The sequence below is a fragment of the Cynocephalus volans genome, chromosome 6, assembly GCF_027409185.1.
Source record: "Cynocephalus volans isolate mCynVol1 chromosome 6, mCynVol1.pri, whole genome shotgun sequence".
Lineage (NCBI taxonomy): Eukaryota > Metazoa > Chordata > Mammalia > Dermoptera > Cynocephalidae > Cynocephalus > Cynocephalus volans.
In genome coordinates, this window is record NC_084465.1 from 55917889 (window position 1) to 55943612 (window position 25724).

At 32.2% G+C, this 25724-nt stretch overlaps 1 protein-coding gene across 2 annotated transcripts in view; it reads right to left on the bottom strand.

Annotated features, from left to right (window-relative positions):
* The window catches only part of HGF (hepatocyte growth factor), a 72131-nt gene that overhangs the window by 15614 nt on the left and 30793 nt on the right, over positions 1-25724 (bottom strand). For both annotated transcript variants that reach the window (XM_063099990.1, XM_063099989.1), the window contains exons 8-10: positions 14573-14747; positions 11279-11406; positions 2644-2746 (exon numbers count right to left, since the gene is read on the bottom strand). In XM_063099990.1, the coding sequence (XP_062956060.1) occupies positions 2644-2746; positions 11279-11406; positions 14573-14747 (406 nt within the window). The remainder of the gene's footprint in view (positions 1-2643; positions 2747-11278; positions 11407-14572; positions 14748-25724) is intronic.

The following is a 25724-nucleotide window of genomic DNA, read 5'->3' on the forward strand; positions in this document are numbered from 1 at the left end:
ATTTACCTCAATAACGATGAAGTCAAATTCTACATGGCCACTCTAATCAAGTCATAAAAACTATATATCTAACTGAATTTGTTTTGCATTGTTGATTACTACCATGCTTGAATATAATTAATGTCATTTTAAATAAAATTGGAAAGAACTTGGACTGTCTTTCCAGACCCAGGTTCATTTTCTGGAGCAATAACAATAGCAAACACATGTAGTACTTTCTACGTGCCAGGTTCTGCTGTAAGTGCTTTATAGATATAACTTTAGATTAACCTTATGAGACAGGCTCTATGATTATGCTATATTACATTGAGGAAACTGAAATCCAGAGAGGACAATTCATTTGTCTGAGGTCACATGGCTTGTAAACAGCTGACTTGGAGTTTGAAACCATAGCTGTTTCCAAAGTGAACGTTCAAAACCACCATGCTCTACCTCCTCCTTCGTTTGTTCTTAAGTCAAAATGGTACCATGCAACTTAATCATTCATCAATTTCCTACAAATTGTTTCCAAATGGCTTTTAACTATTTCCAAAAGTCAAACCTAAACTCAGTGCATTAAAAGTTATTACTATTGAGGGAATCTAAATAAATATATCAAGTATTTTCAGTGGCATGCTGGTAAATGTTCAACAACTGCTACTCTGAGGGGGGTGTGTGAGGGAGGGTGCGGGGGAGGGGTCCTTTTTTGTGGCCCTTACTGATTTCTGTTCCACCATGAACATTTCAAGCTTCCAGTGTGAAATCACTGAAGCCAACACTGGGAGGAGATGAGAACAATTATTACTTCCAATTCCGTAAGAATAGGATCCACCCCACCTACCACTGCATGTTTCTAAAATGTTTTTGAAACAGCAGTGTTGAAATCAGCATTTAATTTTAATCGTGCCAATTCTTGTTTAAAATCCTTAAATGAATCCTTTTAATTCTCAGGATAAAATCCAAACTTCTTAACTCAGTTTACATGGTTCACTATATGGCCCTGTCAACGGAGAATTCCCTCTCTGTGGGTATTGACCAATTAACACCCTTTCAGCCTTACCAAAATTATTTCCTATTTTCAAGCACTGCAATCTTCAGGCCTTTGCACAAGCTATTTCTTCTGCCCAATGTGCTCTTCCTCCTGTACTTTCCTCAGGCAACTGTTACTCATCATGTATATCTCAGCTAATGTCCCTTCTTTTAGGAAGCTTCCTGATCCTCTAAGTCTGGGGAGGCACTTCTTTGCTTTTCCCATAGTGAATAATACGTTATCTCTTATGGTTTTTAAAATATGGTATTGATATTTCCTATTTGCTTGCATCCCATACCAGAGCATGAGATCCATGAGGGCAGAACTCAGCTGATCATTGAAGTCTTAGACCTACAGTGTCCAATATAGGAGCTACTAGCCACACGTGGCTAGTCTAAATTCAGAGGTTCTGTAAGTGTAAATATGCACCAGATTTTTAAAATTTAGTATAGAAAAAAAAGTAGATTTCATTAATAATTTTTATATTGAATACATATCAAGTAGAAAAGCTTTAGATATAATGCACTAAATAAAAATACATTGGAATTAATTTTGCCTGTTTATTTTTCTGTCTTTAAATGTGGCTACTAGGAAATTTAAAAGTACATATGTGACTTACTTTTATGAGTTTCATCGTGTTTGTATTAGAGAGCATTGCTTTAGAACTATCAATATTTGTTTGTGAAGTAAATTAATTGAAACATTGTCATCCACTACTGAGTACATTTTGTAAGAGAATGAAGGCTTTAAATTTAAAGTAAGGTTGAAGAAAGGTGACTCAACCTCTCTGAGCTCTTAAATTCTTATCCACACAGAAATATCTTCAATATAGGATTGTAGTTGTCAAATGACATAATAACTAATGTAAAGCAACAATGTTGCAAGCACTTATCAAATGACACGTCTTTTTTCTTTTATTCTAGTGCATATATTCTGAAAGGTTTACTAAAAATCTGTTTTAGGTCACAACTATGTCATACTTCTTTTCTAATTTTATAAACATTAGCACTATTGCTAGGGCCAATTTGGATGCTACCTTCTTTGTAAATATATCCAATATAAAAATCTGTAATTCTTGAAAATATATAGATTTTTTAAAATTATGTATACATTCCTGCAATTATTGCAAAATTTTATGTATCAAGCTGTACAAAGAAACCTGTTTCTATAAGTTTTAGCAGTTAAGTGAATATTTACAGTATATACATATGAAAATAATCATTTATTGATTTTTTTCATAAACTAATATGAGAACATAATTCTATAACATGCACCATTTGAAACACCAGATTTGCCACTTAATTGCACACCATTTTATTAAGTTATGTAATTGTTTTTTCAATGTGACCATATCCTCCTTGAAGATTGGAGCCAAAATATGTGCCTTCTTTTTACTGATGTTACCCCAGTACTAATTACAGTGTAGAACACATAGTAAGTGCTCAATAAATATGTGCTGAATTGAGTTGCAAATTGAAAAGTTTGTTATAATGAGTTGTACAGAAACATCAATCTAATATTTTTATTAGCTTATTATGATATGTAAAAAATAGAAACAACAATGTATGTATCTGAATATACATACCTGCTGTTATCACTACATTCTATATACTGAAAGAAAGAAATTTACACACCGGTGTAGGTCTTCCATGTTCTTGTCCCACATTGAACACGTTAGTCCAGATCTCGTTTTGGATAAATTACCCATATAATTTTTGCCATTCCCACGATAACAATCTAGACATAAAATATATGGACAGAAGACTAATGAATATTAGGGAGAATAAAACAAAAACATTTTTACAAGCATATGAAGTCATAAAATCAACTTAAAAATAAAAACAAAGCACTGTACAATTTGTACAAATCAAAGAGACAAATATTTCCGATTAAAGTATCTCTATTTTCACCCCAATTTCTTCTTAATTAAAATGAGTCTCATGCTAATTCAAATATTTAAAAAAATAGTGAAAAACAAACAAAATTAAATGAATGGCCCTTTAGGACACCAAGGAACTGAGAATTTTAGAATGACATATTTGTTTTTCAACATTTTCTTCTGAACAATTTCATTTCACAGAAAAGTTGCAAGAATAATATAATGAACAATCCTATACCAGTCACATTTCTCATGTTTTGATTTTTTGTCTTTCATGACTTTGATATTCTGAGTCACCAAGCCAGCTGTTTTACAAATGCTCTTTAATTTCAGTTTGTCTGATTATTTTCTCATCAATAAAATCAAGTTATAGATATTTGACAGGCATATTGCATAGGTGATACTTTGTCCTTTCCAGAGCTTACATTTTGTGATATCTCAGTTTGTTCCATTAGTGGTAGTCCATTTTTTCACTTCATATTTAACAACAAAAATCAGTTGGTGCCTTTGAGACTGAACAAACAGTCTCTGAGTAAAGTCTCAAATTTGCCAAATGTTCACAAAATGACATAGGCATACATTGATGAATTTTGCATAAATCAGTTATTACTATGATGATTGTAAAATAATTATTTTTCTATTTCCAACATTTCTTTATATTTGTTAGTTGGTATTCTTCTCTGAATAAGAATTTTCTTTTCCCCTCCCCTTTCCAGTTAGATATCAGCAGTAGGAATGCTAGTACTAGTAGTAGAAGTAGTAATATAAATGTGGACTCACAGATTCTCTTTTTATTCAAGGTGGTATTTAATCTATTCCTGCCTTTCATTTTGATGCTCAAATTGTCCCAAATTTGGCCAATGAAAGCTACTTTAACTGACTTCTGTGTCTTTTACCATGTCTGATGCAGTTTTATTTTTCACATTTTTTTATTTAGTAATTTATGTTCTACTAAACATTGAGAGAAGTGTCCATATTGTTAATCAAAAGAAATGTAATAAGAAATCAAGTTCTTTCAAAAATGTAAGTCCTTGTTCTATATTTAAGAAGAAACCCTTTTTGATATTTTACATACTAGCAAACATTTAAAAAATGACTTTATTACAAATTCCTAATCTTTATATAAATAAAAACTGTACATTTGACTATAAAGTATTATCTACAAATGTACATCAACATTAAGATTATTCTGTTTGAAAAACTTGGTAAACCATAGCATATTGTCATCGGATTTAAAATATGCTATGTGATTATAATAAATAATAAGATACAAATTCAGATAAAATTAAGTGGATAATTTAATCATTTGTTCAGTGCTATGGATTGATTAATTATGTCCCAAAAGTTCATATATTAGAAGCTTAATTCCCACTGTAACTGTTGAAAGTGGGAAATGCTATTATGGTGATTGAAAGGTGGGGCCTTGAAGAGGTGATTAGATTGTAGGACCATGCCATAGTGAATGGATTAATAATGGTGGTCAGGAGCATGGTTCTGAGGACTTAAAGAAAAGAGTGAATGAGGTGGTTAGTCTCTGCTCTCTCTGTTTCCACCATCTTGCAAAGTGAGACCCTAGGTCTCTGTCACTACCACCAAGACCCTCACCAGCTGTGTTCCCTGGACTCTGGACTTCCCAGTCTCCAAAACTGTAAGCAATAAATTTTATTTTCTTACAAATTATTCAGTTCCTTGTATTTTGTTATAAGCAACAGAAATGGACTAATAGATCAGGAATCAGTTAACATAGTAGAAAAGAAATATAAAAGTATATTCAATTGTTATGTGTTCAAAACCTCGGATTACTGTTGCAATAGCTCTGTAAGAAATTTGGGCTTAAATATAAAAACTCAAATGGCATAGGATTTTGATACAGATAAAGTAACAGTAATTACAGTACACAATCAAATTGTTTTCAGAAAGCATAAACTTGTAATATCCAATACTGGCACACATGAAGAATACACTAATTAAACCATTTTCCTCTGAAAATACTGTCTTTTTTTTCCCCCATACTGGGAAAGTTTAAACCTTTGACTACTAGATAGTAAATTTTTTCTCTACTTCTAAAACCTTTCATTAGTATGATAGATTTGTCACACTACTGAACTATATTGTTGCATTGTTTATTGAAGTCCTTTCTTTGTTTACACACTCTTAGTTTTTACTTCACTTTCTATTTTGTGTTCCAGGATCCAATAAGGTAACACATTGCATTTACTTGTCATGTTTCCTAAGGTTCCTGTGGATGTGACAGTTTCTCAGGCTTTCATTATTTTTAATGACCTTGACAGTTTTGAGGAGAATTGGTCAGGTATTTGGTAAAATGCCCCACAACTGGGTTTGTCTGATGCATTCCTCTTGATTAGATATGGTTACGAATTTTTGAGAGGAAGTCGCAAGTTTTTGAGGACTTTCTAACTTCTACTCCTGTTTCGTTTGATATAGCTAGGGAATGTGTGTGTTTGTGAGTGCGCGCGTGTTTGTATTGATCATGAGTAACTACTGATTCCTCTGACTCCAATCTAACAACACAGAGTCCTTCCTCTCCTCTGTTTCATTTTTGTATCTCCTTTGTCGCACAGTGAGAACCCTGATTCCATGTAATATCAATATGTTTGCTCATTTCACCAATTCTACAATGCATAAATGGATAAAGAAAATGTGGTATGTATACACAGTGGAACACTGCTCAGCCATAAAAAAGAATAAAATTCTGCCATTTGTAGCAGCATGGATGAACTTGTAGAATATTATGTCAAATGAAATAAGCCAGGCACAGAAAGAAAAAAATACCAAGTTTTCACTCATATGTGGGAGCTAAAAAATAAAAACAAAAAAACACAAAAAAAATTAATAAATAATAAGATGAACTGTTAAAAGGAGAGAGAAGAACTGTGGTTACTGGAGGCAGGAAGGGGTAGGGGATGGGGGAAATGAGAGGCTGGTTAATAGATACAAAATTACAGCTAGATAGAAAAAATAAGATCTATTGGTGTACAGTGGACCCAGGAATCTATAATTAACAATGATTTCTTGCATGTTATCAAACAACTAGAAGAGAGGAAATCAAATGTTCACATCACAAAGAAATGATTAAGTTTTGCAATATGAATATGCTAATTGCCTTGATTAGATCATCACATATTGTATACACATACTGAAATATGTCTATACCCCATAATATGTAAAATCAATGTCTCAATAAAAAATTAATTTAAAAAATAATTTTAAAGCTACATGATAATGCTAACAACGACAAGCCCATAGTTTAAAGTTCAAAATCTGTTTACAGTTGTTTTAGCCTTAAAATATACTGCAATGAGGGTATATACAGTCAGAGAATTATGTCCAAAAATAATCTGGACTTTTTTCCTTCTCTGTAGTAATGGTATCCATTCAATATCCAGATAGGCACATTTCTGTGCTTTCTTCCATCTTTCTTGATGTTACTTTTAGAATATTCACAACATTAACACTGGTTAATAGTAGAATCTATATGAAAAGGTGTATTCAAAGAAGCGTCATTTTCCTTTTTGCTTCCATATCATTCCATTTCTAATCCCTACCCACCATTGCAAGTAGCCAATTTTATTAGTTGCTTATTTATGGCTCCTGTGGGCTTTCTTTACTTTTTTGGCAAAACTAAGCTAATACACACACACACACATAACATGAACATACAAATTTATATGTATATATAAATACATATGTATTTTTATGCCCCATTCTTTATTAACAGTAGTAAATCTATTTATTTACTTCTAATAGTATGCCAAACATACTTTTATGCCTTGCTTTTTTCTTTAATTAACCATACACCCAAAAATTATCCTATGTTAGTTCATGGAGAATTTTATCATCCTTTTTGCAAGTATTCCATTGTGTGGCTGTGCCAGAGTATATTGGGTTGTTTTTTTCTTAAAGATAATGCTGCAATAATAAACTGTGTGCATATGTTTTTGCATATTGGAACAGTGTATTCAGATAGTGGCATTGCTGGACCAAGACATAATATGATTTTCTTTTTTACATTCAGATATCTTATCCATTTGGAGTTTTTTTCAGGTTTAGTATAAGGCGTGGATTTAATTTTATCATTTTTCTAAACAGTTACCCTGCTAATACATCATTATATTTTAAAAGTTCATATTTAACCCAGTGGAATATATTGTCATACTTTTAATGTAAAAAATCTCAGTATGCACTTGGGTCTACTTTTGGACTTTGCATTTTGTTCCAATTTTCAATTCATTCACACATCAGAACTACACTCTTTTAATTATAAACTCTATAGAAAATATTTTAACGTCTTATAGGATTAATTCCCTCCTCTTTAAGGTTTTCCTTTGTACTTAAATGTTTATTTTTCTAGAACTTTAGAAACAATTTGTTTAATATCAGAAAAAAACTTGTTTATTTATTAATATCACAATAGAATTTATAGATTAGTTTAAGTAGAATTTATATGTTTATGATATTGAGGTATATCAAGAACAAGGGACTTTTTTCTCCATATTAAAGTATACTTTTGTGTCATACAGATTTTTGTACATTTCTTCTTAAATTTATTCCTAAATTTCCACCAGTTTTGTTGCTGTTATAGGTAAAGTTTTCTCTTTAAATATTCATATACAAATGTTATTGATATTTGTATATTAATTGTATATCTTTCTATCTTAATGAATTTGTATGTTTCAATTCAGTTTTCTAAGTATATTACCATTATATAATTTGCACAGAGATCTTTTACTTTCTTTTCCTATCAATATGTCTTATTGTCTAATTATATAGAATAATTTCTCCAATACAATGTTAAATCAATATGAAATTATATTTATAATGTTAAATAGTAATGGAGATAGTAGAAATACTTGCTTTGTAAAAATCTTAATAAAAATGCTTCTAATATTTCCCCATTAAGTGGTGATTTTATGACTGAAGTACCCTCATATATAGATACACACACATACAAATTCAATATACATGTCATGGAAATATATATGTGGGATGTGTGCATGTGTATCCTATCATGAGGGTAGTTCGTGGAAGTTCGTGGAAAGATTTGTATAATCTTTTAATTCTCTTTTTCCATAAACTTTTTGCAGCAATCTTATATGTGTATGCTAAAAAGTGAATATATGTTAAGGAAATCTCTACTATGTATAAATGGGCATATATTGATTGTGTGTGTGTATGTGTGTGTATCCCATAAATTCTTACTTAATTGAGTACTTTCATGAGGAATACGTGAATTTTGCCACAGGAATTTCAGAATCTGTTGAGATTTATCACATGATTGTTTTTCTTACATCTAAGATAAATTATGTTAATGAGTTCCTAATAATAAACCACTTTCATATTCTTAGACTAAACTCCACTCAATTTTTATAATTGTTTTATTGGACTGTTTATTCAAATTTTATCTAAGATTTTTATATTAATATTTACAAATTAGATAGGTCTATAGCTGTTTTTTTTCTGTGCTATCTTTGACATGTTTATGTATCAATATATATGAAGGTACCTCAAAAAGTTCATGGAAAGATTCACATTATCTTTCCATTTTATTTTTTTGCGAACTTTTTGAAGTACCCTCGTACTTGCATCATAAAAATTTGTAAGTTTTATTGTATTTGGTAAGATTTGGGGCAAGTTATACAGCATTGAGATTATCTGTGTTTTAGATAAAATATTTCTTTAATACGTTTCTGTATTTCTTCTAGAGGAATTAGTCTATTTAAGCTTTCTTTCTCTACCTGAATCAATTCAAGTAACTTTAATTTTCCCAGTGAATTAACCATTTTATCTACATTTTAAAAGTTTTTTCATGAGGTTAAGTAAAATAACATCTTACTTTTTCAAAATTTTCCCATTTCAATGCTTATTTATCCCTTTATAATTACTATTTTACGTATTTGTGCTTTCGTTCTTGAGTGAGTTAGCTTGTGGCTGTCTAGTTTGTTAATTTTTCAAAAAAATCATTCTTTTACTTTATTTATTAGTTCCACTCTTTCCTCTACTTTATTAAAGTCTGCTTTTATTTTGATTATTTTCTTTCTTGTGCTTCTTTTGGTTTGTTTTTGCTACAGCTCTTCAAGTTGGAAATTTCATTCACTTATTTTCATTATTTTATGCTATCAATATAAATATTTAAAGGTATGAATTATCTTCTGTTTAATGCCTTAAGTATATGCTATACAATCTAATAAGTAGTTTTTCTCAGCATTTTAAAGAAATTCTGCAATTTCAGTTTTCATTTTCCTTTAATAGTGTTACTTAATATCCAGTTGGAAGAGCATCTATATATATGCTAATTCAGGTGCTGCAAGATTTGATAGGTTTTCAACTTCTCAAATTGGAATTTATATTTCCTGTTATACAAAGGATAAAAGCAACATTCTTTCATGTGTGTGTGTATAGATTTCTCTCTCTATATAAGTATTGATAGATATGTGGATATAGGTATAGATAACAATGCATATTTTAGCTTGGCAGTATCATGTAGTGGTATAACTGTCAGTTAAAATTTTATAGCTGAATGTTGAATTAGCTAACAGAGTGTTTCTTGAGTAGAAGTTCTATACCTACTTCATTTTTAAACTGCCCCACAGACTCTACCACATTATTGCATGTATCAGGTACAATATATTGTTAAAGAATAATAATATAACATATTTTTATAGAGTAAATGTAAGGCAGAAACCATGGGATAAAAAAATGTCATGGTAAGGAAAGTTAGATTCAATCCCAACTGTGCCAATATGAGAATCTAGGCAAGTTATTTAAATTTAATAAAACTAATTTCTTCATTATTAATGAATAGATTTATCAGATAAGCAAGAACATCTGCTTAACCTCCAAGATTAAAAATTCTCATATTCTATTACCTGATCCTTTTGTAAGTGATATATATGTATATTTTAAAAATCTTAATACACACCAGGAGCTTATAAACCAATTGTTCTCATTTCCTTCTATCAACCACAAATTATAATTGTTCAAGTGAATGAGACAGGGATGCAGAAGACTCAGCTGAGACCAAACTTCCCTTAATTACTGGTTTCAACTTTATTTCCGAGTGACCTTTAAAATATGCCAAAGAATAGTGAAATTGACTGAAAAAGGACTCCTCCTTCTTCCCTCTACAACTCTGTTTTCAGAGTTGCTCATGAACAATGGCTCCATGGAAAACGTTAAAGGATGGAAAAAGTATACATAGGGCAATAAATCCATGAAATAGACCTTTAAATTAGACTTGGGCTTTTTAGTATGATTTAGGCCTAACCATGACCATAACCATAATAATTAAGTTTGTATGAAATATATGATCATTTAAAAATCATTACTCTCAATTTATTATACACCAACAGATGCCTAGAGCTCAACATTATTACTAATCTTTAGCAAATGATTTCTTTTTCAAACCAATTTAAGTTTGACTTTACTACTGCTCCCCAAAACAGTTATCTTCAATGGCATCTATGTTACCAAGTACAGGGGTAATTCATCCCAAACTTTACCACTACACCTCATCTCCACTGCTCACAACACCCCAGTCACTCTCATCTATTGCTTGGGTTATTAAAATAACCACTTCATTGGTTCTCCTGTTTTAGCCCTTGTCAAGAATTCTGGCTGTTTTCCATAATGCAGCCAGTGATTCAGTTAAAATTTAAGTCACATCATGCAACTTTTCTTCTCAGAGCCTTACACCAAAGTCCCTTCTCTTTCAAGTAAAAGTGCTAACCCTTCCAATTTCTACAAGGCCAATGCAATTTTAACCGCCTTGCATCTTCAACCTCGACTCCTGCTACTCTCCATCTTCCTCATTCTGTACCAGCTGCTTTAACTTTTCAAACACTCCCTCATCTCGTGCCATTTACATATGCAGTTTTCTTTACCTAGAATGCCCTTTACACACATGTGCACACGGCACATGCTGCTCCCTTACTTCCTTTAGGTGCTCCTAACACTAAAGATCTTCACTGATCATTTATACAAAATAGCAATACCCTTGTTCTCTAACTCTGGGGCATACTTCTCTCTAGCACCTTACCACAGACTAACATAATATCCCCACCCCCATTTTTATTTTGCTCAGTTTCTGTCTGCTGGAAATTGCTTCTGTAGGGTCAAGCAATTTAGTTTTGTTTATTGGTATATCCCCAGTGCCTAGAACTGTGCCTGGCACTAGCATACACTCCAATTAATACTGTAAATAAATGTTGAGTGAACGAATATAAAAAAGAAATCCAACTTTCGACTTGATTTTATTTTAACCAGCAAAACCAGCGCAACAAGAAGTAGATATTTTGCTGTACAATGTGTCCTCCCTTTAGGCATTTCCCCTGAATTTAATCAAGTCCACACAGCAAAATGTCAGCTATTACCTTGTCCACTTGACACGTCACATTTTGGAATTTGGGAGCAGTAGCCAACTCGGATGTTTGGATCGGTGGTAAAACACCAGGGTGACTCAGCCCCGTCTGGATTTCGGCAATAATTTTCTCTTAGGTCCCTATTAAGAATAAGCATATTAATGTAAATTGCCTGAGTTCTTATATGGGTAGAGACAAAGCAATTGCATTTCCAGAGTTGCAGAATGTGCCCATGTTTATAATTAGAGTTCTACGTTTTCGGACTTGGGGTAGTTATAACAAATTAGAATATAGTATACACAACTGACACTGCTTAAATTACTGAAATAAATGCTGTTAGATGTGAGTTTTCTTTTCCTTCCACCGCCTGTAGTCCCACGCAAACATTACTGCTTCATGTGAAAAACGGTACCACAACATTCTTCTCACTTATTCTCAAGATTTGGGCTTTTAACTGTTCTTATTTTAAAAAAACAGCCTGTTATTACATTTTCATGACTCATATATAATGTGGAAACGTATCTCTTTCGAGAAGAAAGGCTACTATTAAAAGTCATTAACTACTACTCATGTAAAATGGAGGTTCAATCTATTCAAACATCTGTCACAAAAAATATCATGATAGCTATTTCTTCTTTGAATTCTGTATTTCTTTGACTTATTTAATTTACTGCATAGATGTATTTTAATTTCAAAATAGTTCTTAGTTCTTACTTAATTTAGAGAAGTTACCTGGTCTTTATAAATATTTCTGTAAAATTAAAGCCTAATTATAGTACAGCAAACTTCATGATAGAGAAAGTTGTCAATGTAGTATATGTACCTCCTTTATTTCACCATTATTTTAACTAAAATTTAAAATTCCCAATAAGAAAATTATTATTAAAATAATGTTAAAATTATCTGTATTTAAAAGGTCTTTAGTGGTTCTCTATATTAATATAAGATTCACATTAAATAAAGTATGGAGTATATGAATTGTTCTCCTGAATTACATTCTCTAATTTTATGCAAGCAGTTACTTTCTTTTCGTACATCCCTCACTAATAATTTAATTAAATTAATATTTAATCTATTGGCTACCACAGTATTTGTACTACTTAGGTCCTGTGAGAAATACTACAACTTTATTAATACCATCAGAAACTAAGAAGTTTTTAAGGAAGAAGCTTGTGTTTAGTTAGAAAATCAAAAATATAAAATAGGTCTGGACATAAACTGTATTATTTAAAGATATGAGAACATTGATTGCCAATAGTTAAAGGCAATATTCAGTAATTGTTCATAGTTATAACCCATTTTCAAACCTTTAGCCTTCTTATAAGATTATTATTAACTAGAATAGATGAAGAAAACTTTTCTTTTAAACCAATTTATACTTATGTTTAAAAAAATTGTCAGTATAAAATATATGCATTAAATTTTACATAAAATTTACACAAATTTGCAATTTCAGGTGAATAATTGCTCAGTTATTTAAAATTGTAATTTAAGGCAAGATAATTAAGTGAAGATCTAGGGCTATCAAAAGTCTTAGTTTGGGCCCACTTTTAAGATTTATATTTACAAGCACACAATTAATTTAGATTAAGCAAGAATGAGTCAAGGTTTGCCCAATATTTTTCCTAAGTTCTTTCCCTTCCAATTATTCACAATTACTAAAGTGAATTAATGACTATATGATTCGTCTAGGTTCATCACAGTTAGTATTGTTTAGTTACAGTGTTTCAAAAATGGTCATTTATAAGAGGTCTCAGTATTGGGGCAAGTAATGTTTAATAGAATCAGAGACACCTGACCAGCATACTCCTCTCTGTTAGATCACAAACTAGAAACACTAAATCAATATTCTGAGCAAAATGTTCAGTCAGATTTTATCAGTTTTATAACGCAGCTGTCACACTTTGTTTTTTGATATTTATGTTTGGTTCTTTTGACCAAAACTAAATCAAAAAAGGATGGCTTAAATTCCAATAAGATTTAACAGTTAAACTTTTGATAATTCAGTTTTAATTGTAGAGTCTGTGAATTTCTTTAAATTATTATCTTTTTCATTCAGATGAAGCTCATTGGGTATTTGCACATACACAATTTCCTATTGGGGTTATCACCAGTCATTAGAAGTTCACAAAAAATGAATGACATTGACACTGTCTGCTTTGACCCTTTTGACTAATCTTTTATTTTCTTTGCTTTCTATACTTTGATGTTTATATTTTAGGTATGAAACACATGAGTCAGGAACAGAGAGTGAATTATTATGAAGGAAATGAGAGAAATAAACCCAGAATGACAACTATAAATCTTATTATAAAATAATTTTTAAAATCTTGATAGATGAATATTTACTATATAAGCAAATAAATTACTGAATTTGCTAAAACACACACACTCACACACACACACGCAAACACAAACATCTCCCCTCTCCAGTGGATGGGCCAGCTAGTACTCATAGTTCTTCATCTTGAAATGTTGAGCTGTCTTACTAAAAGCCAATTACATAAAGCCAATATATATTATTTATAGGTGCTATTTCAGCACAGCCACTATGAATGACGTGTGATAAATTTCAAAAGCAATCATTTTATGTTTCTCATAACAAAGTGGACAATTTAAAAACACATGGCATTGTGACTGTGTCTGTCCAACAAAAGTCAAGTGGTGAAAAAAGCAGCCACAAAGAACACACATACAGCTATATATTGATACTCAAGGGCAGTGTCTTTGGCTTGATCAATCTAAACGATTGTTTTACTTACCCACTTTTCAAGGCAAATCCAAAAACAATGAAAAATATTCATTTAAGCTTTTAAAAATAGTTTTTGTTCATAGATTTTTAAGTCTGAAAATTCATCAGTTCAAAATGTTGACTGAAATCAAGTTGGGCCTCTTCTAGTAAGAGAAAAAAAATATGTAATGACCCCTAAAGCTGATATGAAAATTTAAGAAGGCACATCTTTGAAACATGTCTAGTTATTATCATTAACTGATTTATTAAATATACCTACAAGAGCAAAGCTGTGATCAGAAACAACCTAGGAATGTGTTTCCCAAAGCCGTGTGCAGCAACCCTCTGGCTCAGAATCACCTAGAATGCTTATGAAAATGCATATTTGAGGACCAAATCCCAGACCTAAGAAGTCAAAATCTCTGAGTGGAGGAATAATCTGCCTTTTAACTCCTGCTTATCCCTGGGTGCACTAAAGATTGAGTATCACTAAGGCGGAAATTAGTGAAATGTAACCACTCTTTCATTTCCTCCAGGGCCTACTGAAATTTATAACATTTGCCTAATTTACTCACTTGCACTTGAAATTTTCAGGAGTTATGTCATGCTGGTGAGGGTACTGGGAATCCCAACGCTGACACGGAATTCCATTCCAAATAGTATTGATGGTGCCCCTGTAACCTTCTCCTTGGCCTCTTATGCATTCAGTTGTTTCCATAGGGACATCAGTGTCATTCAAAGTACTGTGAGCTATTGGTAAAAATATAATATATAAATTTAAATAACTTCAACATGTCGTCTACCACTTAGAATTCATCCACATTTGCATTACCAGGATTTTTCTGTCACTTAACAAGTTTTTATAATAATTGAGTAGAATAAGAAATTCAACTTAACATAATTACTATCTCCATTTCAATTTTCCTTTCATTAAAAACCTAAATAATTTATTCTTGGAAAGTTCTTTAAAGGCATTTTACTTCCACATTTCACTATAACTTACATATGCTGAATACGTAGTATTTCTGAAATGGTTATACTAATCTCCTTAAAATCAGATTGCTTAAATACATGCAAAGTAGGTAAAAGAATTAACCATGATTTTCCTCTGATATGATAAATACATTCCAAGATGATATGTTAAATTTCTCTTTTTGATCACTTGTTGGTGATAAAGAACAAGTCAGTTGTACCTAGGAAAATCTATTTCCTGCTTTTTCTCCTAGTCCAACTTCAATGCTTACCACACTTCATAAAGATCATAAAATCCTCAGTAACTAAGTAAAAAAAAAAAGGTACAAAATAAAAATTTTACCACTATTTAGACTCTATCTTTCTGTGTTTAATGTTTACTTATTTAATCAAAATATAACTCAATACATTCTGGAGTAAATAAAATTATGCTTGATTTCATTGAATTCCATGAACTAATCTTAGGCAAACTAAGTGCAGCCTATGTTTAGAGTTATTCTATGAAGCTTTATGGAAAAAAGGAGAAAGTTTACATTAATGACCACTCCAACAACTCAAATATGTATATACAGATTTCCACTAATTTCCCTTTTAGTAACTTTGTTTCACCTCATTAAAAATGTTTCAATTTCTTATGTGTCTACTTTAGAGAATAGAAATATGGCTTAGAAATATCCTACTAAATTGAAAAGAAATTCATATGAAGATTAAAAATGTCCCAAGATTGACCCATAAAGTGATAATTGAGAGCTGATAGCCAGAGAATTAATATATATTGATAATGGTAATATACATTGGTTCAGGAAGAACAAAAAAATATTGGACTGGGAGAAATGACTCCTATAGAAAAAGTTGACACTTGTTACCCAAGTCCCTCATAATTTTAATATTTTTACCTAAAGGTCTTTGATAAAATACAAAATAAGATGGATTTCATAGGTTCTGACTAACTACATTTCATCAAAATAAATGCCATTAAGCATTTATTATTACTATATTTCTGACAATTTAACAATTAAATGATTTCAGGAGACTGAATGTGGGGGGGAAGTCTTTAAAGGGTGATAACTCTAAAACAGGTAAAAAGCTTGTACTGATATATTTCATATCTAGTTTAAAACTATGATGCGGAGTAAGACAAAAATAAGTGTCCACAGAAATCCACCTGTGAAACCATTAGTTTACTATCTAAGCATTTTAAAAAGAAAAGTTTTGATCCCCCACCTCTTGGCCACAAGCTCTTGAGCAGCAAATTCGTGACCTCTGTCAGGACTCAGAGTCCTAACAATGGAAAGGTCAGAGTTAGGGCAGCCAGTGCAAACCCACTTCCTCTAATCTTCTCATGGAGTTCATTACCTGCCTCGGTACCTCAACTCTTACTTTCCTACTTGTGTGTGTTTTGTTTCTTTGTGATTTTTTTTCTCAATCTTTTTTATATTTATTTTTGTGGGGTACAGTGTGTTGTTTCAATACATGCATACACTGCACAATGATTCACTTAAGGTAGACAGCACAGTTTTGTACCTGTTAGTCCCCGACTCCTTCTCTCCTTCCCATACTTCTCCCCTCCCAGCCATTATTCCATTATTCTACTCTCTACTTTGTGTAGCATTTCCCATATGTTTTCTTCTACTGGTTTCATAGTTTGGGGTCTTAAGTTTAGGTCTTTGATTCATTTTGAGTTGATTTTTGTGCCTGGTGAGAGATAGGTGTCTAGTTTCAATCTTCTGCATGTGAATATCTAATTTTCTCAGCACCATTCATTGAAGAGGCTGTCCTTCCCCCACTGTATATTCTTGGCACCTTTGTCAAAAATCAGTTGGCTGTAACTGCATGGGTTTGTCTCTGGGCTCTCTATTCTGTTCCATTAGTCTATTTGTCTATATTTATGCCAGTACTGTGCAGTTTTGGTTACTATAGCTTTTGAAGTCAGGAAGTGTGATGCCCCCAACTTTGTTCTTTCTGTTCAAGATTGCTTTAGTTGTAAAGGGTCTTTTGTGGTTCCACACAGATTTTAAGGTCATTTTTTTCTACTTCTGTGAAGAATGTCATTGATATTTTGATAGTGATTGAATTGAATGTGTATATTGCTTTGGATAATATAGATATTTTGATGATGTTAGTTCTTCCAACCCACGAACATGGAATATTTTTACATTTATTTGTGTCCTTTTCAATTTTTTCACCAAATGTTTCATAGTTTTTATTTATTCCTAGGTATTTCATTCTTTTGGTAGCTATTGTGAATAGGATTACTTTCTTGATTTCTTCTTCAGCTATTTCATTATTGGTGTATAGGAAGGCTATTGCTTTTTGTGTGTTGATTATTTATCCTACCACTATACTGAATTCATTTATTAGTTATAGTAATTTTTTGGTGGAGTCCTCAGGGTTTTCTACGTATATGATCATGTCATGTGCAAATAGGGATAGTTTGAGCTCCTCATTTCCAATTTGAATGCCCTTTATTACTTTCTCTTGCTTTATTGAGCTGGTTAGAACTTCCAGTACCATGTAGAATAAGAGTGGGGAAAATGGAAATCCTTGTATTGTTCCAGATCTTGGAGGAAAAGCCTCCAATTTTTACCCATTCAGTATATTAACTGTGGGTCTATAACATATGACTTTTATTGTGTTGAAGTACATTCTTTCAATAACTAGTTTGTTGAGTGTTTTTATCATGAAAGGGTGTCAGATTTTATCAAATGCTTTTCTGCATCTATTGAAACGATCATGTTTTTTTCCCTTCATTCTGTTGATTTGATGCATCACATTTATTGATTTACATATGTTGAACCATCTTTGTATCACTGGGATGAAGCCCACTTGATCATCATGAATGATTTTTTTAATGTGTTTTTGGATTCTGTATGCTAGTATTCTGTTGAGGATTTTCATACCTGTGGTCATTAGGGACATTGGTTTGTAGTTTTCTTTTTGTTTTTGGATCTTTTTCCAGTTTTGATATAAGATTGATGCTGGCCTCATAGAATGAGTTTAGAAGTATTCCATCCTCTTCAGTTTTTTGGAAGAGTTTGAGAAGAATTGGAATTAGTACTTTTATAAATGTCTGGTAGAATTCAGCAGTAGAGCCATCTGGTCCTGGGGTTTTCTTTGTTAGGAGATTTTTTATTATGTCTTCAGTTTCATTACTTGTTATTGGTCTGTTTAGGTTTTCTAGTTCTTCATGATTCAACCTTAGTAAGTTATAAGTATCCAGGAATTTATCCATTTCTTCTCAGTTTTTCAGTTTCTTTGCATATTGTTGTTCATAGTAGTCTCCTATGATCCTTTGTATTTCTGTGGTATCAGTTGTAATGTCTCCTTTTCCATTTCTGATTTTATTTATTGGAGACTTCTCTCTTTTTTCTTTGTTAGTCTAGCTAAAGGTTTATCAATTTAGTTTATCTTTTTGAAAACTACCTTTTGTTTCATCAATCTTTTGTATTGTTTTTTAAAATCCCTAATTCATTTATTTTGCTCTGATCTTTGCTATTTCTCTCCTTCTACTGATTTGGGGTTTGGTTTGTTCTTGTTTTTCTCATTCCTAAGGCATACATTAGGTTGTTCATTTGATGTCTTTCTGCTTTTTTAATGTAGATATTTATTGCTATAAATTTCCCTCTTAGAACTGCTTTTGCTGTATCCCATAGGTTCTGGTACACTGTGTTTTCATTTTGTTTGTCCACAGGAATATTTAATTTCCTTTTTAATTTCTTCTTTGACCCATTCATTGTTTAGGAGCATACTGTTTAATTTCCATGTATTGGTATGGTTTCTAATGTCCCTTTTGTTGTTGATTTCTAGTTTTATTTCATTGTCATTGGACATGATATGATTTTAATTTTTTTAAAATTTGTTGAGCCTTGTTTTGTGACCTAACATATGGTCTATTCTAGAGAATGTTCCATGTGCTGATGAAAAGAATGAGTATTCTGTAGCTGTTGGATAAGATGTTTTGTATATGTTTATTAGGTCCAATTGGCCTAGAGTAAAGATTAATTCTGATGTTTCCTGGTTAATTTTCTGTCTGGATGATCTGTCCTTTGCTGAAAGTCGGGTGTCAAATCCCCAACTATTATTGATTTGGAGTCTATTTCTCCCATTAGGTCTAATAGTAATTGCTTTACATCTGGGTGTTCTGGAGTCAGGTGCATATATATTTAGAACTGTATATCCTCTTGTTGAATTGATCCCTTTATCATTATATAAAGACCTTCCTTGTCTTTTTTTACTTTCCTTGGCTTCAAATCTATTTCACTGAAATAAGTGTAGCTACCACTGCTCTTTCTTGGTTTCCATTTGCATGAAATATCTTTTTCAATCCCATCACTTTCAGTTGTTGTGTGTATTAATTGGTGAAATGAGTTTCTTGTAGGCAGCATACTGTTGGTTCTTGTCTTATAATCTATTGAGCCACTCTGTGACTTTTTCTTGAAGTATTTAATCCATTTGCATTTAGCATTACTATTGTTATAGGGACTTGTTATGGCCATTTTGTTACTTTTTTTCTGGTTGTTTTGTTAATTCTTTTTTATTTTTCTGATCTTACTGTCTCCCTTTGTGATTGAGTGGTTTCTCTAAATGTCTATTTTGATTTCTGGCTATTTATTTTTAGTGTACCTCTTTTTATATTATAGTTACCATGAGGCTTACAAAAAACATGTTAGTTATAACAGATTATTTTAGATTAACAACAACTTAACTATGATATATACAAAAAAGCCAACTCTACACTTCGGTGTCATCCCCCCTACCTTTTGACATTATATTGTTTCCAGTTACATCTTCTATTATTGCCTATGTCTTAGGTGGTTGTTGTGTTTGTTGTTTTCTTATTAGGTTGGTCCTTTAGTCTTCATACTAAGGATGTAAACAGTTTATTCACCCCTCTTATGACATTGGAGTATTGTGAGGTTGTCTGTGAACATACTTCACTAATGAGTTATGCACCTTCAAGTGTTTTCTTGCTACTCCTTAGCATTGTCTTCTTTCAAATTGAAGAATTCCCTTTAGCGTTTCTTGTAAGGCAGGTCTAGAGTTGGTGAGTTCCCCTAGCTTTTGTTTGTCTGGGAAAGACTTTATTTTTCCTTCATATTTGAAGGTTAGTTTTGCTGGATAGAGAATTCTGGGCTGACAGTCTTTTTCCTTCAACACTGAATATATCATTCCATTCTTTTCTGGCCTATTAGGTTTCTACTGAGAAATCCTCTGAGAAATGTATTTGCACTCCATTGAACATTATGTATTTCTTTTCCTCAGCTGCTTTCAGTATCTTTTCTTTGTCTTTGGTTTTTGATAATTAGATTATCATTTACCTTGGGGTGTTTCTCCTTGAATTGAATTTGATTGATGACCTCTGAGCTTCCTGTACCTGGATGCTGTCATCTTTCTCCATACTTGAGACATTTTCAGCCATTATTTCCTTGAATATGCTTTCTATATCTTTTCCTTTTTCTTCTCCTTTGGGTATGCCTATTATATGGACGTTATTTTGCTTCAGGGAATCCCATATTTGCTGGATTTTTTTCATTTTTTCTTATTCATTTTCTTTTGCTCCTCTAATTTGATAAATTCCTATGTTTTATCTTCCAGCTCACTGATCTTTTCCTCAGTTTGATTAAGTCTGCTGTTGAAGCTTTCTATTGAGTTTTTAGTTCAGATAATGTATTTTGTGTGTGTGTGTGTGTGGAATTTCTATTTGACTTTTTAAAATTGATTCTATTTCTTTGTCAAGTTTCTCATTTTGTTCCTGGATTATTTTCCAGATATCATTTAATTTTCTACCTGTATTTGCTTGTGACTCCCTAAACATCCTTAAAATGGTTATTCTGAATTCTCTGTCAGACATTTCATAAATCCACTGTTCCTCAGATCCATTGCTGGTGTCTGATTTGTTTCCTTTGATGTTATATTTCTGTGTTCTTTCTGATCTTTCTGTCTTTATGTTGATACCTGGGCATTTAAAGAGACTGTTACCTCTTCCTACCTCTTCCAGGTTTTATGCATGTTCTTTGCTGGTATTTAACCTTTACTGGTTAATATCAGAACTTTATCTCTAATCCATGGTTTTGTTTTTTCTTCTTTTTCTTTCAGTTCTGTGTTGGATTATTATCTACCACCACCACTTAAATGCTGCACTGGAATAAATTTGTTGTCCTTTGGTTAATTCCAAAATGGAGGAATTTCATGTGCGGACCAGCATTTGAGCCTGTGGTTGAACAAAATTGCTGCTTTGCTGTCGATTCTCTGTGGGAGGCTTTTTGTGCAGTTCAAGCACTACTCTGGTACTGTGCACATGTAACGCACAGACCCAATCTTGATGAGTACACCTTTGGCTAGATATGGACCCATTACATCTTACTGAAAAACTAGTTCAAGGCTGAGCCCATCAGAAATTAACACTCTTTACTTCTTGGATACTAGTATAATTTGCCAGATACCAACAAAAACAATGGGGGGAAAAGGAATATAATATTTAGACATGTTTAAAGATTTGGCCATTATCTGATGGAATTCCTAAATACAGAAGCAACATCAGAGGGCTGTTTCCTCTGCTGAGTGAAAGTAGCTTCTCATTGTAAAAATATGCCTGTGTGGGGATGAGAGAGTCAAACATTTTGTGTATAGTGTTAATGTAAGATCAAATATCAAGTATCACTTCTAGAGTGTGTTATTAGACAAGAGTATAATATCACACTCTAGAAGTATTTTTGGAAAATATTTTGGAATTTCAAAATTTTTTATCATAAATAACTTTCTAATGTTATGTTTTTGTAGAAATGATCCATGATGGTTAAAATTTGAAGTTATACACACAGCCTTAAATTTAAAAACAAGTTTAAGCATACTGTATAAAAAGGGAAATGATTAAGATAAATTCAGTTTATAATAATTCATTAGGAAATCAATACTTGGCAGATGCAATGAGTAACTGTAAGGAACATGATCATCAGAAAATATTAAAAGGAATGATAAATTTAAACACTAATAGAGGATAAATATTTTCCTAATTTGTGGGCAAATTTTCAATTTTTAGGAGACTCTGTGAAAAGGAAAATCTGTACTACAAAAACCCTATGTCAAAGAAAAGACTACTTGTATAAAAATATTTAGAAAAATAATCTTACTGTTGAGTTGTCCACTAAAACTTCAGTTTCAAGCTCAGAGATCTATATTTTTGCTACTTACTCTATACCTCAAATGCAGAGGTTTCCAACCATATTTAATTAAATAAGCTTAATTAATAATTTTTATTTTTAAAAGTAGCAATTATAAAATACTCATTATATGAATCATTATTTGAACACTTTTTTCTAAACTTTCATTAATATATTTTAAAGCCTTTGATATAAATTTATCTTAAAGAGTAACTGTTCACTAAAAATATGTATATATTAAAATCGTTAAGTTAAAATCAAAATTTTGGATTTGCATTAAATAATTTGGATTGTTTACTAGATTCTAATTTGGAGGTAGAAAGTAAAAGCTTTTGGAATTTCCAGAAATGCATAATTCAAAGAATTACCGCACATTAATAAAAATACAATATTCTATCAAAAAAAACCCAACTTTTCATTTGGCCTCATCAAGATGTAAAGAATCTAAATAATAGCATTATTATTTTTGTCTTTTATTTTAATAAATATCCATAACTTTGAAATATATAAACTAAATTACTTGAAAGTTTTACTTTTTCTTGTGTTTTAATCTATTGGAAATATTTCCCATGATTTTGACCATAAACCAACAGCATTCAGCTAGTATTTTTCTTTAACTACAAAGTACCCACTGAAGTCAGTGCATCTATATTTATCCCATGTGACATTTAGCTGCTAGAAATGACCCCATAAACAAACATCACATAATACTAGGGGCAATTTAAAGAATAAACAATACAGGCAAATAAAGATATATTAGTACAACATGGTAACTGAGTAGTTTTCATCAATATATGAGTTATTATTAGACTTCATGAAGCTGTTTAATAAATATTATCTGATGAGGACTATGATGAATGATTTATCCATAGACCATTTAACTGTGATATAAATTTTGATCTTTGCTGCTCACATATGTACTATCCAAACAAAATGAATTATTCCTGAACTGCTGTAAAATAGATTCCTGCTGCTGCCCTACTGTATAAATATCAAAACCTGATACAAAAACAAAACAAACATTCATGACAATTGATTTGGAAAGAACTATTAAATGTTGGGAAAGACATTCCTTTGTACTTCATACTTTAACATGGGACCTGAATAAAGGAGGGTTTTGAAGGGTTTCCTGTAGTCAAACCAAGCATCAAAGAAGCACAGAAATATCCCCGAATATCAGCTGAAGCAGATCAAGTTTAGTCAAAGGAATATGCTTTTAAAATACGGCACCGCCACATACACAAATATTTTTGTACATTTGTCTACCAAGTTCACACTCTTCTGAGCAACTCTATAAAATACCAGCAACTCTTCTGAGGGTTCCTCACAAACAAAACATTCTACCAGCAGTGTCAGTAATGGCCACCCTTTGGAAGCAGACGTAAAGATACTTATATGATCTTCAGTGGCCTAGGAGTGAAGGAATGTTTTCCTTTGATGATTGACACAAAGTTTTCTCTTTGGAAATGCTTTAAGGAAAACATTTTCTATTGAAATTTTTCACTGCCCTGTTAGAACATGATCAAATACCATGGGTGCCTCTTGGAACGTTAATTTCACTTTACGGGTGTGGATGTGCTGTGATCTGAGGACTATATTTGGAAGGGAGTTTTAAGGTTTGAATAAATTTTTTGAAAGAAATAGCATTAACTATTGTCTCTTTCTTGGGACCAATGTCTTGCCGTCCTACAGACAGAGACCAGTAGAGGAAAATCACTAATACTAAATTTGATCTGTTTCCTCTGTGAAGGGCTGGCCAAAGCCTTGCAGAGAGGCCGCATAGCCTGACGGAGGTCTGTGAGTGGCAGCTGGAGCATACAAGTGTACATACAAATTGCAAAGAGCCACACCAGGACTCTGTAAGCTTTAAATGAACAGTAAATAAATCCTTACATTTACAGTCCTTCTCACCCCCTATACCCCCACCCTCACCGAAAAAAAGAAAAAAAAGAAAAAAATCCAGATTTCCCTTTGGAGACAAGCTATTACTGTTCTTTTTCTTTTAACTAAGAATAAGTTGCTTCGTAGGCCCAGTGGACAAATACTTGACTATCCTTTAAAGTAGTTCAACCCAACCCACTGTTTCTTATGCTCAGCTACTGAAGAGCAACTGAAACATAGGATTTACATTATGATGGTGCCTGGAGATAGAGAACAGTGTGGAAAGCCACTCTCCCATCAACAGTACTTGTGCTGTTTGGGACACAAAAGTCAGGATCAGGCTCTTTGTAAATTTAAAGAGCTTCTTGTTTTAAAATTGACATGGGAAAGTAGTAGAGACCTCCGAAATACAAACCTCAAAATGTTTGCACATTTGCTTTCCATGTGAAGCCAGGTTCATATCTGAAACTTTTCCCTTTACTTTATCCAAGTTTTTTTTCTGGTACAAAATGCTCAAGAGACAAGACTTTCATGAAAGGTCTTCAATTCTATAGTCTTATTCCTTATGGATGACTTGGAAAAGACCTCCAAGTACAAGATTTTTCCCTTGAGAAAGGGTATTGAGATAGCATTGTATTGTTTTTTTCTGATTCAGAATACAATATGATATTTCTATAAATCTCTCTTCTGTCCTTGGATGAATTAATAAAATGCAATGAAACAATCAGCTTTCTTTTAAATATAAAGCAATTTGTTATTTTCCCAACATATAAACACACTGAATGTTGAAAGGTGACAATACTCTCTTGACATGATGCTGATGTTCATTGGGTACTAAAAGGAACCATTTTTTGTAAATGACAACATACCTATATAATCTGTTCATGGTGCCATAAAAAAAAATACCACAGATTTGGTGGTTTAAAAAACAGTAATTTATTTTCTTACATTTCTGGACTGGGAAGTTTAAGACCAAGGTGCTGGCCAATTGGATACCCGGTGAGGGCTTACAGATGGTGGCCTTCTTGCTAGGTCCTCACATGATAAAGAGATGGAGAGATCTCTCTCTCTCTCTCTTCTTGTAAGACCACCAGTCCTACTAGGTTAGGTCTCACCTTTATGACCTCATTTAATGTTAATTACCTCTTAAAATCCCTAAATAGTCACACTGGGAGTTAGAACTAAAATGTAAGAATTTTGGAGGGATGCAGTTAAGTCTATAGCAACACCTTGAATAAAAACCTTAGCTATCAAAGAATTGCTTAAATCTTTAGAAGTATCCAGAGCCAGAACAGAGAGTAGGAGAGCATGGAGAGAAATGTGGTGGTATGTGAGGTCATATATGAGGTTAGAGGTATGGGTACTGGAGTAAAAGATGGTTTTCTTTTGTCTTTATCCTAAGATCAAAGGAAATCATTGAATGGTTTTTAATTGGGATTTGTGTGTGCATGTGTATGCTGAGAATGTTATAATCAAATTTTTGAAAACACCACACTATCTGCAGTATGGAGAAGAGTTGAAGAAAAAAATAGTGGATATTGATACAACTTCACTCAGAAGGCCGTTCAAATATTCATGATGAAAAATAACACTCTTGGATAATGGAGATAGTAACAGAGTGAAATGGCCATGTTTAAGAGGAACATAGAAGATAAAATTGACAGGACTTGGTGATGGAGCAAATGTGAGGAATGAAGGAGAGGTCTGTCCAGAA